This window comes from Colobus angolensis, unplaced genomic scaffold (assembly GCF_000951035.1).
Source record: "Colobus angolensis palliatus isolate OR3802 unplaced genomic scaffold, Cang.pa_1.0 Scaffold205, whole genome shotgun sequence".
Lineage (NCBI taxonomy): Eukaryota > Metazoa > Chordata > Mammalia > Primates > Cercopithecidae > Colobus > Colobus angolensis.
This window is the reverse complement of record NW_012115211.1, coordinates 2,447,322-2,463,065: the sequence shown is the minus strand read 5'-3', so window position 1 is coordinate 2,463,065 and position 15,744 is coordinate 2,447,322. Positions and strand designations below refer to the sequence as shown.

The following is a 15,744-nucleotide window of genomic DNA, read 5'->3' as shown; positions in this document are numbered from 1 at the left end:
AGTAGTATGTAGCTACTCAGAATTTGGGACTCCAAGTCTTATGCTTTTTCCATATGAGATGGGCTCTGTTCCAGCTGGGTTCGTTCCTTCCTCATACTTCTGCTGATACTGGAACCTGAGTTCAAGTAACTCCCTGCTCTATTTCTATTCTATTCAACTTTTAAGGTTGCAGCTCACATTTCTTTTTTTCAAAGTCCATTATCCCAAATCGTTGGACCACCTGTCCCTTAAACACTCTCACACTCATCATTTCACACGTCAAACCTTTTCTTAGATTTTCCCTTAACTGTCTCATTACATGTTAGTTTGGTTTCCCTAATAGAAGATGTATCTCAAATTTCTCTGTTTCCTCAGTACACTCAATGTGCCTGGTACAATCAACACAACATGGATACCAAATACCTGTGACATGAACTGAAAGTCTTTCCTTTTGTTAGAAACAGTCTGCATGTCTTAGAGGAAAATCCAAATGAGAGGACAAAGTTGATCCTTATTCTATCACTAGAGGCCAAGACTCAAGTCACAGTGGTGTGTACCAAATCACTTAGGTGTCTATATTGTGGTATATGCCACACGGATAAACATCTGCAGGAGGAACATGCAAATAAATGTAACTTGAGGGGGTAGCTTTGGGAAATATGCAAACCTACTGGTCTTGTTAGACCAGTGTAGAACCATGTAGAACCATGGCATATCAACCTACGAACACCAAGCTGTAATTTGCTCATCTGTGAAACACAGGTTTATTAATACTTGCTCTGAAGGCCTGAAATGATAGCTATGATTCAAATGCAGCACTGTTAAAGGGTTCTTTGAATCTAAGGAGGTAATGCAAATTGATCTTACTATGTTTCATGCCCATTTGGTAAAGAATCCCTCTAGATAGTAGTTCTGAAAGCCTAGTTCTAGGACCAGCTGTGGCAGCATCACCTGAGCCTGTTAGAAATGCAGAGTCTCAAGCCTTATCCTAGACCTACTGAATCAGGAACTGTGTGGATAGGTCCTAGCAATCAGTGCTGTAATAAACCCTTCATGGGATTCTGATATACACTAAATTTTGAGAACTACTGTCCTAGCACAGTGGTTTTCAAGCTGGCAATACTGTCCCCCAGGATACACTTGGCAATGTCTGGAGACATTTTGGGTTGTCATAAGTCAACCCAAAGAGAGGGGTGCTACTGTATGTAGTTGGTAAGAGGCCAGGGATGCAGCTAAACATCCTACAATGCACAGAACTGACCCTCAAAACAAAATATCTGGCCAGAATATCAACAGGGCCAAGGTTGAGAGAAACTACTCGAAGGTGAAGGAGTTTCTTTTTTCAAGTGGGTTCCAAATAGGTTATGTGAATGACCCAATAAAATACAACCAAATTGTCAATAATTTCACTTAAATAGCCTACAATCTCTAGCATTTTACTAATCTGAAATAAGAATCTGAACATATTACTTCTTTGTAAAATAAGTTTGGGCAGTTTCCCATAATCTATAACAGAAGTCCCAACCTCTGGGCTGTGGACCGGTACTGGTTTGTGGCCTATTAGGAACTGGGCCCACAGCAGGAGGTGAGTGGCAGATGAGCGAGCATTGCTGCCTGAGCTCTGCCTCCTGTCAGATCAGCAGCGGCATTAGATTCTCATAGGAGCGCAAACCCTACTGTGAACTGCTCATGTGAGGGATCTAGGTTGTACGCTCCTTATGAGCATCTAAATAATGACTGATGATGGGAGGTGGAAGAGTTTCATCTGGAAACCATCCCCCACCCCCCAACCCCACCCTGCCCCCATCTGTGGAAAAATGGTCTTCCACAAAACCAGTGTCTGGTGCCAAAAAGGTTGGGGTCTGCTGGTCTACAGCACTATTGATCAATGTTTAACTTGTGTCATTAACCAAAAAGATTTTGTCGATGTTTCTTTTCTGAGTTTGCATTATGAAATCAAAGAATAGGTTTTTTTTTTTTTTTCCCCCAAATATAAAGTCTTTTGGACGGGCGCAATGGCTCACGCCTGTAATCCCAGCACTTTGGGATCACGAGGTCAGGAGTTTGAGACCAGCCTGGCCAACATAGTGAAACCATCTCTACTAAAAATACAAAAAATTAGCTGGGTGTGGTTATGGGGACCCGTAATCCCAGCTACTTGGGAGGCTGAGGCAGAAGAATCACTTGAACCCAGGAGGCAGAGGCTGCAGTGAGCCAAGATTGCACCACTGCACTCCAGCATGGGTGACAGAGTGAGACCCCATCTCAAGAAAAACAAAAACAAAAACAAACAAAAAAAGCCAGGAGCCACAGTGGCTTAGGCCTGTTGTCCTGGTGAATAAGGAGGCAAGCAAGGTCAGGTGTTGGAGCCCATTCAAGGACCTTCATGATCTGACTCTTAAAAAAACTCACCTTGCTTCTTGCATCTTATGCTCAGCTTTTTCCTACATGCACTGCTGGCATTTCCCCAAACTTGACTTGCCCCTGAGCCTTGACATAACTTCTTTCTGCACAAAATGTCCTTCAAAGACCAGTTCAAATGTGACTTCTTTAAATCTTTCCAGGAACAATCCAGAATATTAGGCATTCCCCTGTCTACTCTTGGCCAGGAAAACTGCAGCTCTTACTAACCTGCGTTATAATTATTTGGCAACATGGCTATCTCCTCCACTGAGATGGGCAGAGCAAGGATTGGAGGTCAAGTCTATCTGACTCTGAAGCCATGTCCTTTCCACTGTGCCACGCTTTTCATTAGACAAGCGAGGGGCTGATATAACTGATCTATCATCGCCCTTTCAATTCTCACAGCGATTCTCTGACTCAGGTGCTAACTAAACTAAGAAAGGAACAGAAAAGAGTTAACAGGACAGAGGCTGATCTGGAAGAAGTCAATGGTTGTGAGGATAAAGACTGTGGGCAGGACGAAGCTTTGTAAGTTCTAAAGAGAGTGGGAGGCTGTGTAGATGTGAGGGTGGTTATTATGAAGTTTTGGTGAATAACCTGAAGCTCCTGCATTTACAGCTGGATCAGTAACAGAGCCCCTGAAGGAATGAAAGGTCCCAAGCTGATACAGATTCATCCATGAGGAATCCCATGAGGCTCCAGGGTCCAACCTGATACTAACACGCAAAAGAGCCCTCTACTAATGTTCCTAGGGCGGTGGCAGGTGATGGAAAAGCAGTAATGCACATTGCCATTTCTCATTCACCTTATGCCCCACTATGGTTTCCTGCGTCTTTTCTCCGCAGAACCTCACCTGAGAGAAGTCAGAATGGAGGTTTGGGAGGACAAAGGAGATGTGGTCAGTTTGTCATCACATGGCAAGAGTGCCTCTCCCTGAAGATGCAGGGATTCATGAAACCGGCGAATGTTCTGCACATGCTCTTCATGGCGTGATGCTTGGTTTCTTGTGGTGCCACTTCTGTCAAAAAAAAAAGGGAGCAAAATAAATTCCCAATCAATGAGAACACTGCTAGCGTGACAATAAACAAATCACTATCCTGAAATGGAATTGCAAATCTATCCCCACTATCACAGTTCTGGCCTTATCATCATCATCTCTTGCTTGGATTATAAATGTCTCCAAAATAATCTTGTCTTCAGTCTTGCCTACCCCCTTTTAATTTATTCTTCACAATAAGCAGAGTGATTTTTCTAAAACATAAATCTGACTGGGGGCAGTGACTCAAGCCTGTAATCCCAGCACTTTGCGATGCTGAGGTGGGTGGTTCACTTAAGGCCAGAAATTTGAGACCAGCCTGGCCAATATGATGAAACCCTGTCCCTACTAAAAATACAAAAATTAGCTGGGTGTGGTGGCAGATGCCTGTAATCCCAGCTATGCTATAGGCTGAGGCAGGAGAATCACTTGAACCTGGGAGGTGGAGGTTGCAGTGAGCTGAAATCATGCCACTGCACTCCAGCCTGGGTGACAGAGTGAGACTCTGTCTTAAAAAAAAAAAGCCTCCTCAAACCAAAAACCATAAATCTGAAGTAGTAATAACAAGAACAACAATAACAACAATATATTTGGCATCCTTATTATACGCCAAGCCCTGATGTAAGCATTCAACATTTATTAGGCCATGTAATCACCACCATGCCTTTCTAGCTTTGGCTTTTCAACAAATCTCAAATTCCTGAGCATGATATTCAAGAACATGACTCCAAAAATCTTCTTTTTTTAATTCACAGCTTTATTGACATATAATTCACATGCCACATAATTCACCTATTTGAAGTGTATTATTCAATGGTTTTTAGTATAAGAAGAGTTACATAAGTGTTACCACAATCAGTTTTAGAACATTTTTACCACTCACAAAACAACCTCATAACCATTAGAACCATTCCACATTTCCTGGTCCTAGGCAATTACTCATTTATTTTCTGCTTCAATAGGTTTGCCCATTCTTCATATGAATGGAATCATATAATATGTGTTTTTTGGTGACTGGCTTCTTTCATTTAGCATAATGTTTTCAAGTTTCATCTATAGTATAGCTTGAATCAGTCTTTCATTCTTTTTTGCAGCTGAATAATATTCTGTTGGATAGATATACCACATTTTGTTTATCTGCTCCTCAGTTGATGGGCCTGAGTTGCTTCTACTTTTTGGTTATTAGGAATAATGCTGCTATAAACATAAGTGTACAAGTTTTTGTGTGGACATCTGTTTTCATTTCTTTTGGGCATATAACCAGAAGTAGAATTACTGGGTCATAACGTTACTCCATGTTTAACCTTTAAGGAACTGCCAGATTATTTTCCAATGCACCTGTAGCATTTTACTATCCCACCAGCGAAGTATAAGGGTTCCAATTTATCTACCCCTTCCTAAGGCTTGAGATATCTTTTTTTTTTTTATTAATACAGTCACCCTAGTGGATATAAAGTGGTACCTCATTGTGGTTTTGATTTGCATCTTTTACTGTGATTATTGGCCATTTGTAAATCTTTTTTGAAGAAATGTCTATTCAAATCCTTTGCCCATTTTAAACTGGTTATTTGCTTTTTATTATTGAGTTGTAAGAGTTCTTTATATATTCTAGATATTATTTTGAGACAGGGTCTCACTTTGTCTCCCACATCGGAGTGCATGGCTCAATGCAGCCTTAATCTCGTGGGCTCAAATGATCCTCCCACCTCAGCCTCCTAAGTAGCTTAGACCACAGATATGCACCACCAAGTCCGACTAGTTTTTCAATTTTTTGTGGAGATGGGCTCTCACCATGTTGCCCATCTCTATTAAAAATAATAACATGGCCTTGACCTCCTGAGTTCAAGTGATCCTCCCACCTCAGCCTCCCCAAGTGCTGGGATTACAGGTGTGAGCCACTGCACCCAGTCCCCTTTATATGTTCTAGATATAAGATCTATAACTGGCCGGGCACAGTGGCTCACACCTGTAATCCTAGCACTTTGGGAGGCCAAGGTGGGTGGATCACAAGGTCAAGAGATTGAGACCATAGTGGCCAATATGGTGAAACCCTGTCTCTACTAAAAATACAGAAATTAGCCAGTGTGGTGGTGTGCACCTGTAGTCCCAGCTACTCGGAAGGCTGAGGCAGGAGAATCACTTGAACCCGGGAGGTGGAGGTTGCAGTGAGCTGAGATCACGCCACTGCACTGTAGCCTGGTGACAGAGCAAGACTCTGTCTAAAAAAAAAAAAAAAAAAAATCTGTAACTTGCAAATATTTTCTCCCATTCTATGGATGTCTTTTCACTTCCTTGATGGTGTCACTTGCAGTGTAAAAATTCCTAGTTTTAAGATTTTATTTATTTTTATAATTTCAATTTGTATTTTAGATCCAGGGGGTATATATGCAGGATGCTGAGGTTTGGGGTTTGAATGATCCCATTACCCAGCATATTACCCAACAGTTAGTTTTTCGACTTTTGTCCTCCTCCCTTTCTCCTTCCTTTAGTAGTCCCTAGTTTCTTTTGTTGACATTTTTTATGTCCATGAGTACCCAATGCTTAGTTGCCACTTATAAGGGAGAACATGCGGTTTTTGGTTTTCTGTTCTTGTGGTAATTTGCTTAGGATAATTGCCTCCAGTTGCATCCATGTTGCTGCAAAGAATGTGATTTTGTTCTTTTTTTTTTTTAATGGCAATGAGAGTTTTTAATTTTGATGAGTCTAATTTTTTTCTTTTGTTGCTTGTGCTTTTGGTGTCATTTCCTAAGGAATCATTGTCTAATCCAAGCTCATGAAGATTTACTCCTCTGCTTCCTAGGAAGAGTTTTATAGTTTTAGTTTTTACATTTAGATATGTGACCCATTTGAAGTTAATTTTTGTGTATGGTATGAGGAAGGGGTCCAACTTCAATCACTTGAATGTGGATATCCAGTTGTTCCAGCACCGTTTATAGAAAAGACTATTCTTTCCTCATTAAAGAGTTTTGGTATCCTTGTTGAAAATTAGTTTATCACAGACACCTGGGTCTATTTTGCGATTTATCAATTCAATTCCACTGATTTATATTTCTATCCTCATTCCAGTACTCTTTTGCTTACAGTAGCATTGTAGCAAGCTTTGGAATCAGGGACTCTGTTCTTTTTCAAGGTTGTTTTGCCTATTTCGTGTGCCTTGAATTTCCATATTAATTTTAAGATCAGCTTGTCCATTTCCACAAAGCCAGCAGGAATTTTGATAGGGATTCGGTTGAATCTGTAGATGAATGTGGAGAATACTGCCATTGTAACAATATTAAGTCTCTTATTCCATAAATATGGGATGTCTTTCATTTCGTTTAGACTTTTTTCAATTTTCTTTTTTTTTGGCAGACAGGGTCTTACTCTGTTTCCTAGGCTGGAGTGCAGTGGCATGAACATGGCTCACTGTAGCCTTGACCTCCTGGGCTCAAGCAATTGTCCTGCTTCAGTCTCCCGAGTAGCTGGGACTGCAGGCGTGCACCACTATGCCTGGCTAATTTTTTCGATTTTTTGTAGAGCTAGGGTTTCACTTTGTTGCCCAGGCTGGTCTCGAACTCCTGAGCTCAAGCAGTCCTCTCACCTTGGCCTCCTAAAGTGCTGGAATTACAGGCACAAGAGACCACACCCAGCCTCAATTTCATTTTTGGTTATTCATTGTTGGTATATAGAAATACAATTGATTTTGCTTATCACGTTTTAAAAGTTTCTGTTTCAATTTCTAATACAGTAAAAATTGATAGATATAACCCATATAAACAAACCTGTTTGGGTCATCACTAATTTTTAATAGTATGAAAAGGTTTTAAAGTGAAAATGTTTGAGAACCACTGCTTTATAAATGTGTAACTGACATAAAATAAACTTTATGTATTTAAAGAATACAATTTGATGAATTTTAACACATGTATACATCCAAAGAAACCACTACCACGAGATAATGAACATATCTACCACCTCCAAAAGTTTCTTCTTGTCTTTTGCAATTCCTTCCTCCTTTCCTCCTTATCCACCCTGCCTTGTCCCTAGGCAACCACTGATTTGCTTTCTGTCAGTATAGGTTAGGATGCATTTTCTAGGATTTCATATAAATGGAATCACAAACAATGTACTTTTTATTTTTTTTGAGAGATGGGTTGTTGCTCTGTCACTCAGGCTGGAGTGCAGTGGTGCGATCATAGCTCACTGCACCCTTAAGTACTTGGGCTCAAGTGAGCCTCCTGTCTCAACCTCCTGAGTAGCTAGGACTACAGGCAGGCAAATTTTAAAATTTTTCTGTGGAGATGGGGTCTCACTGTGTTGCCCAGGATCATCTTAATCTCCTGGCCTCAAGCGATCCTCCCATCTCAGCTTCCTAAAGCACTGAGATTAAAGGCCTGAGTCACCATGGCTGGTCCAATGTACTCTTTTTCATCTAGCTTCTCTTCCTCAGCATAAGTATTTTGATATTCATTTTGTTGTCTATCAATAATGCATTTCTTTTCATTTTTGAGTAGTATTAATATTTCACTGTATGGATATACCACAATTTGGTTATTTGTTCACCTCTTTGTTGATGGACACCTGAGTTGTTTACAGTTTTTGGTTATTACAAATAAAGCACAAAGACCAGAAAGTTTGGAAACTGCTGTTCTAGGCATTTCGCATGTATTATTAGTAATAAAACCTCTCTCTTAAGGCTGCTGTGAAAACCCAATGAGCTAATGTATATAAAGTCCATATGAAAGTGAGTTATTTCTATTCTCATTTACTCTTCATAATAGCCCTTGAGGTACTATATTATTTTCATCTAACAAATTAGAAAGCTAAAACTCAGAAAACTAAAGTAATTAGCCTCAGGTCACATGGAGCTAGTAAGTGGTAAAGCCAGGATAGGATTCGAGATCTGTCTGACCTCACAGCCCACTTCACCACCCTGTCCCTTGAGCAGGGCAGGGTCAGGAAGAGCTGGATCTCTGGCAAGATGGTCAGAGAGGGAATTACAGCCTAGCCTTAAATGGCTATCTGTAAATAATATGACATTTTGATGTGGCCCTTCTGAAGTGGTAACAGGGACATCTTTATGTGGACAAAAAGCAAACCATTAAACTTTTAGCTTTTAAAATTACTAAAGAGTGGGCACTAGAGATACCCTCATCCTAACCATGTGTCCCACTGATTGGCTATGGTCAAAGTGACACTTATAAAAGATATAACAAAGGAATTATCTAAAATCTGGGATCTAGGAATTGACAGATACATAGCTCTCTTTGTACAGAGGACAGAGGAGCTCTTCACGTCGTGATCAAGTAGAAAACTATGTAGCCCTGATCTGGGCCTTAGAGTGGTTACATGATATAAGTGTCTTCTTGGAATAATAGGGTCTGCTCAGGAACCGCTCTTGTAGGAAGGGCTGCTGTAGAGGAAGATTTCTTGCCCTTTCCCTGAGCTGAAGAGAAAGACATAGGAAACACTCTGGTGTAGGCAGAGAGGGGTGCCAAATGGTACTAGGGCCTGCAAAGAGGTAGAAGGAAAAGTAGCAACCTTCCTCTTAGACCCTGCCCTTGTACAGGATGGAACATGCTGTAGCCCTGAGAGCCATATGCATATTCAAGGCTGGCTTAGTGAAAAAGATGGACCAGTTGCTTTTTGTAAAATAAACTGGCACGTAGTTTTAGGAGGGGAAAGAAGATGTATTTCTCACATAGCTGATGACTGACTTTAGGGATAAAGGTTAAAGACCTTGGAGGATAACAGAAACTTATCCCTTGTACTGAAGTGGCCCTTCTGAAAGCATACATATTCTAGCTCCTATCTCATAAAAACTTTGTTTTCATAGGATCTTGGGGTTTTTGGAGCTGTGACAGATCAACAAAGCTCTTACCCTGTCTTGTTTTTTCCTCTAATAAAGGAAAGAGAGAAATGATAAGCCAGTTCACACACTTCCATTTTTTAACCCAATTTCTTCTCATCATCAAGAATTTACTCACCTCCCAGGAGAGGAGAAATCAAGCTCCTTTGAGGAGGCATGAGCAAGTTGGTCTAGGGTCTGCCTTGCCATGTGGCTGGAGAATGCAGCATACATATCAGAGGCAGGGAAGGAAAAGGGACTGTATATTGGGATCTGTAAACACAACAAGAAAAATGGTACACTTGTCACCATAAAACCATTCGTAACAAAGCAGTATGTAAATAAATTTGTAAAATTTATTGTGTGCATTTAATTTACTGAATACTTTGTGTTAAACACTGTGCTAAACAATTTACATACATTTTCTCATTTATAATCTTATGAGGCAAATATTATTATTATCCCCATTTTACAGACTATGCTATCAGATTACTTTTCAGTTGCTTTGTCTATATTTATGCTCTTGTTCCTCCAGCTATTAATATACTGTAAATGCCTGGATGGATATCATTTTACACTTACTTTACATCTGAGGATAATCCGGCTGTGAAATTTCTTGTCTTAGGACTACCAGGGTTGGGCTGAAGAAAGGACCTTCCTATATAGGAACCAATGAACTCTGTTTTCTTATGCATGCTTTCATTCAGTATTTATGGATGACCACTCTGTGCCAGGCCCTGGGCCAGGCACGAGAGACAGAGAGACAAATAAAAAACTTGGTCTTTGCCTTGATCAAGAGCTTTTGTATTTTTGATAGTCTGGGAAATTCTTCTTTCTCTTACAGTTAAACTCCTTGAAAGATTTGTCTATGCATACCATCATCAATTTCCCTCTTGGCGTTCTTTCAATTTTTTTTTAATTGAAAGACTAATGATATCAGTGTAACAGAGTTGAAAAACAAGTCAGCTTATATAGTTTCAGATTCTATATGACAATCTTGTTTTATTTGAAAACTGAGATATAATTAATGTATTATACAATTCATCCTTTTAAAAAGCTCAATTCACTGGTTTTCAGTGTATTCAAAGTTGTGCAACCATCACTACTAATTCCAGAACATTTTCATCACCCCAAAAGATCAGGAGGTTGTTACGAGACACAAATAGTATATAACGTATTCTATAAGCTGGAAAGGGCCAAACATGAGTAAAGGATATTCTTATAGGTCAGTACAATTCTTAATGGTTAGGGATGTGAATCTCCATACATACCAGTGATTTTGAGGTCTCCACTCCACGCCTTGCTTGCCTTTCTTCTTTGAAGTGTATCAAACTCTCCAAAGGGGAGACAGCAACTTTTATCTGCCCCTGGCACTCTCCACTGAAGTCCGTGATGTTGTACCAGCCACAGACAAACTGGAAGCCAGAGAGAAGTGGGGAGAGGTCCACCGAGGCAAAGCCAATCACCCTCTCTTCATCTGTAGGGGAAAGAGAAAAGCTGGGCAATGTGACTAGGTATGTCCTGCCACTGAGATTAGAGGGTGCACACAGAGAAGCTGATTCAGGGGATAGAGGAGTTCAGTGATCCCAAAACCATCGGAGAAGACAGATAATGAAGTTGAGAGAGACTGGCAACCAAAGCCTGCCTTCCTGTTAGGAATTCCCTTTCTGTATGGTGGGAAAAAGCTGGCAGGCTTGCACTTCATTCTTTCTCTTTTTTGAAAGAGATGGAGTCTCACTCTGATGTCCAGGTTGCAGTGCAGTAGCATGATCATAGTTCACTACAGCCTCAAACTCCCAAACTCAAGCGATCCTCCCTCTTCAGCCTCCCAAATAGCTAGGACTATAGGCACACATCACCATGCCCAGCTAATTTTTAATTTAATTTTTTTGTTGAGACGGAGTCTCACTATGTTGCCCAGGTGGTCTTGAACCCCCAGCCTCAAGCGATCCTCCTGCATTGGCTTCCCAAAGTGTTGGGATTACACATGTGAGCCACCCCACCTAGCCGGTCCTCTTGATACAGGCAATTAGAAAATAACACCAAACTTTTCCTAGGCTATCATGTCTCAGTGATTTTTCTAGCCTTTTCCTAGGCTATCATGTCTCAGTGATTTTTCTCAGGACAGTATGTCTTGCAATTATGGTATGAGAGATTTGCATTTTCCTATTTCTACTTCTCTGTATTTTCCAAATTTTCTACATATGTATTATATTTAATTAAGAGCAAAGTAATGCAAATTAAAAAGGAAAGACAAATAACTCCCTGGAGACCAGTTTAGGGTACAAAATGAGCCTGGGCTCAGGCTCTTCTCTATATGGTAATGGGGCTGCCCTTAATGACTGAGAAGATTCTCTTTTTATTGGACAAGCTACCATGCAATGACCTTCATTCTCATATTCTTTGCTACTTATTCCTCATTTCTGACATGAAGTAGCTGGGGACAAACAGGCCTCTGTCACTACATGAATTTCTATTTTACACAGGCTCCATTCTGTACAGTGAAATCAAAGGCTGGATCTACCAAACACTGACACAACTATAGGTCCATAAACTGCTTAATAAATCGAGGAATGCAAATTTTCCAGAGGAGTAATCGTGAAGTTCCCACAGTTCCTTGGGCACATTCCTGATGATGCTAAATTCATCACATACTGCATAACATTTGTTTGGACAGCTTGCTGTCCTTTAGACTCGAAGCTAGCTAAAAGACGAGAAAAAGTATTACACTATGTTCCCTACACTCTCCATACCTGGCATAACATCTTCCTGCATGAAAAACTCGATAAATATTCACTGAAAACACAAGTAAACTGGCCAACCTAGAGCGGGACAAAGGAGCACTGTGCCACAATAGCAAATCTAGGTATGGCTTTGACTGGAAAACACATTCCTCGAACTCCCTGAGCCTCAGTCACACACATATAATGAGAAGTATTGAACCAGATTCAATATCCCCTTTGGTTGAGCAGGTGGCTCATGCCTGTAACCCCAGCACTTTGGGAGGTTGAGGAGGGAGGGCTGCTTAAGGTCAAGAGTTCGAGACCAGTCTGGGCAACATTGTATGACCCCATCTCTAAAAAAAAAAAATTGTGGGGTATAGTGGTGCATGCCGGTAGTCCCAGCTACTTAGGAAGCTGAGGTGGGAGGACCTTGGGCTCAGGAGTTCACAGCTGCAGTGAGCATAATCCTACCACTGTACTCCAGCCTGGGAAACAAAGTGAGATCCTGTCTCAAAAAAGAAAAAAAAAAAGATCCCCTTCAACTTGGAAAGTTTTTGATTCTATAAACACTTGAAGCTGTATTCCCCAGAGTGGGGTTCAAGTAATTCTTACCCACTGGGGATGAAGTATGATGGAGGGTTCTGCCTAAAATGAAGGTAGTACATCTTAAACATACTTGAGGAGTGCTTTGGCTAAGCAGATCATGGAGAAAAGGAATGGCTTGGAAGAGTTAAATTTAACATCGGATTAACAGGACAACCTGCCATTCTCCATTTGCAGTTAATGTTCTAGTCGTCGAGAACTTCTCTCAACTCTTTCTTGACTTGAGGCTTTGTATTTGTTTTCCCCTCTGACTACAGTAAGTCCTGACCCTTCATTCCTCAGCTCAGGTGTGCTCCAGGAAGCCTCCTCTGACGTCCTAAGTCTGGGTAAGACGTCTCCTATCAGAGTACCCTATATTTGCCTAATCATACTATACTGTACTTTTTATGTCCCACGCTGACTGTGAGCTCTGTGAGGACAAGGGACCATGCCCGTTTTATTTTTACCTTTGTATCCCTAGTACTTAGCATGGTGCCTGGCACAGAATAGAAACTGCTGAACACAGCTTGGTTGGATTTGAGTACTATACTAGATTTGTTGAGTTTGTGTGGAAACAATAGAATTAACCCATTCATGCTGGAGTTTGCAAATTTTTTTGTAAAAAATCAGACCTTGGTAATGACCTCGAGCAGTAGGATATAAATAACTCCCACAAGCTTAGTGTTCCTATAATGGAACACTAGGCATAAATAGGTTAAGGGGAGAGAGACATCTATATACACTGAGTAGTGGTCAGTGTTGTCTAGGCATTTTCCTCACTTTCATTTATCACCAGATCTTACTAAGACCCTCTCGAAGTCCTGGAAGATAGGGAATGTATTTTATTCTCTACACTCCAATAGTCCTAGCATAGTACCTGACACATAGTAGACATAATAGTAACAATAGCTCCATTTATTAAGCAACAATTATGTGCCAAGTACTTTACATATATTATCTCAAATCCTCACAAATCCTGCAAGGCCAGTACTATTATTCTAATTTTATAAATAAGAAAGATAACAGGAAAGAGGTAAAGTGATTTAATTCAGGCCACAGAGTTATTATAGTAAATAGCAGAGCCAACATTTGAACCCAGGTCTGCATAAGACCAAAGTTTATTCTCTTTTTCCTGCTAAAATAAGTGCTGAATTGTGAACCCTGGTCTGCTTGAGAATCTCTGTGGTACTTTAGAGAGAAGAGAGAGAAAAAGCCTAGAAAGGAGGGTGGAGCTCAGCTAAATAGAGCAAGAATTCCTTGTGTTGATTCAGAGAAAAGTGAGTTATGATCAGCTCTTACTGTATTTATGAGGTTGGGTAGCAGTGGAGGAACTAAGTGAATCCAAAGCAGCAACATAGAACTCATCATCAAAACAAGGGACTCACAGCAGCACACATCAACAGGAGCACAGGCGGAGAGAAAGGTCAGTAAATTCCCTTTACATTCTGATTTCTCTCAGGTCTTTATTAGGGTTTGAGGTTAGCTCCAAAAATCACCACTGGCAAACAAAAAACTGTGACTCTGTAGGCTGTGTAGGTGATTCAAAACAAATGAAGATTTGGAAATCAGGGCCTAGCTGGAATCTTAAAGGAGCTACACTTAGAGGAGAGATTTAGTGAGACAAAATTTTCTAAGCTGCAAGATGGTTAGACGTCCGCACTACCTCAATTTTCCAAGTTTTCCAATCTTACTAGCATGGTGAAGGACAAACAGTGAAGGCTGTACAGCCAGTAAGAACTGGGTTCAAATACTGGCTCCACCAATTCATAGCGACATGACCTTAGTCAAGCCACTAAACTTCCTTGGGCTTCAGCTTTTACAGCTATAAAATTAGACTAATTTTATTTTTACCGTCAAGAATTAGAGATGTTTGTAAAGTTCTTAGCACATTACTGCTCCGTAATAAAAACAACAAAAACTGATATGGTATTTACTAAGTGTCAGGCCCTTACTTAATTCTCCAAAAACCCTATGAAGTAGGTAGTATTATTAGCCTTAATTTTACAGATATGGAAATAGGCACAGAGAAGTCATTTACCCAAGGTCACACTGCTACAGTAAAGGGCAGAACTGGCATTTGAATCTGAAGAACCTGGCTTCAGAGTCAAGCCTCTTAATGTTGCTGTGTTATGCCTCTTAATAAAACTGGGTCGAAAGACCATAATATCAGCACATCCCTCTTGGGAAGGTTCTTAAAATAAGAAAAAATACGTGGTTAGACTCTTGTCTTGTGTACTACCTGATAATGCAAGGGTTTTGGTTAATAAGCCAGAGTCAACAGAAGGCTTATCATCATCATACAAAAGCGGGGAGAAACCACTTGTATGTGGCAGGCTGTACATTATGATGGTTGACAGATACAACAGGAAAGACTCAAATGTACTTGGATTTCTTCACTAACCAGGTAGTCAAACAAAATTATATAATTTTTTTTTTTTTTTTTTTTTGAGACGGAGTCTCGCTCTGTCGCCCAAGCTGGAGTGCAGTGGCCGGATCTCAGCTCACTGCAAGCTCTGCCTCCCGGGTTCACCCCATTCTCCTGCCTCAGCCTCCCCAGCAGCTGGGACTACAGGCGCCCGGCACCTCGCCCGGCTAGTTTTTTGTATTTTTTAGTAGAGACGGGGTTTCACCGTGTTAGCCAAGATGGTCTCGATCTCCTGACCTTGAGATCCGCCCACCTCGGCCTCCCAAAGTGCTGGGATTACAGGCTTGAGCCACTGCGCCCGGCCAAAATTATATAATTTTTAAGTACTTAAATTCTGTAGGAGAATAGGCCAGGTATGGTGGCTCACACCTGTGGTCTCAGCACTTTGGGAGGCTGAGACAGGAAGATTGCTTGAGCCCAGGAGTTAGAGATCAGCCTGGCAACATAGTGAGACTTTGTCTATACAAAAAAATAATTAGCGGCTGGGCGCGGTGGCTCATGCCTGTAATCCCAGCACGCTGGGAGGCCAAGGCGGGTGGATCACGAGGTCAGGAGACTGAGACCATCCTGGCTAACACACTGAAACCCCATCTCTACTAAAAATATAAAAATTAGCGGGGCGTGCTGGCGGGTGCCTGTAGTCCCAGCTACTCAGGGGGCTGAGGCAGGAGAAGGGCGTGAACCTGGAAGGCGGGGCTTGTAGTGAGCAGAGATCGCGGCACTGCACTCCAGCTTGGGTGAGAGAACAAGACTCTGTCTCAAAAAAAAA

At 41.1% G+C, this 15,744-nt stretch overlaps 1 protein-coding gene across 1 annotated transcript in view; it reads right to left on the bottom strand.

The window, feature by feature from the left end:
• C2CD3 (C2 calcium-dependent domain containing 3) overlaps positions 1-15,744 on the bottom strand; it is a 166,750-nt gene that overhangs the window by 25,458 nt on the left and 125,548 nt on the right. Inside the window, exons 27-29 of the mRNA XM_011942052.1 lie at positions 10,517-10,722; positions 9,385-9,518; positions 3,236-3,400 (exon numbers count right to left, since the gene is read on the bottom strand). Coding sequence (XP_011797442.1) covers positions 3,236-3,400; positions 9,385-9,518; positions 10,517-10,722 — 505 coding nt within the window. The remainder of the gene's footprint in view (positions 1-3,235; positions 3,401-9,384; positions 9,519-10,516; positions 10,723-15,744) is intronic.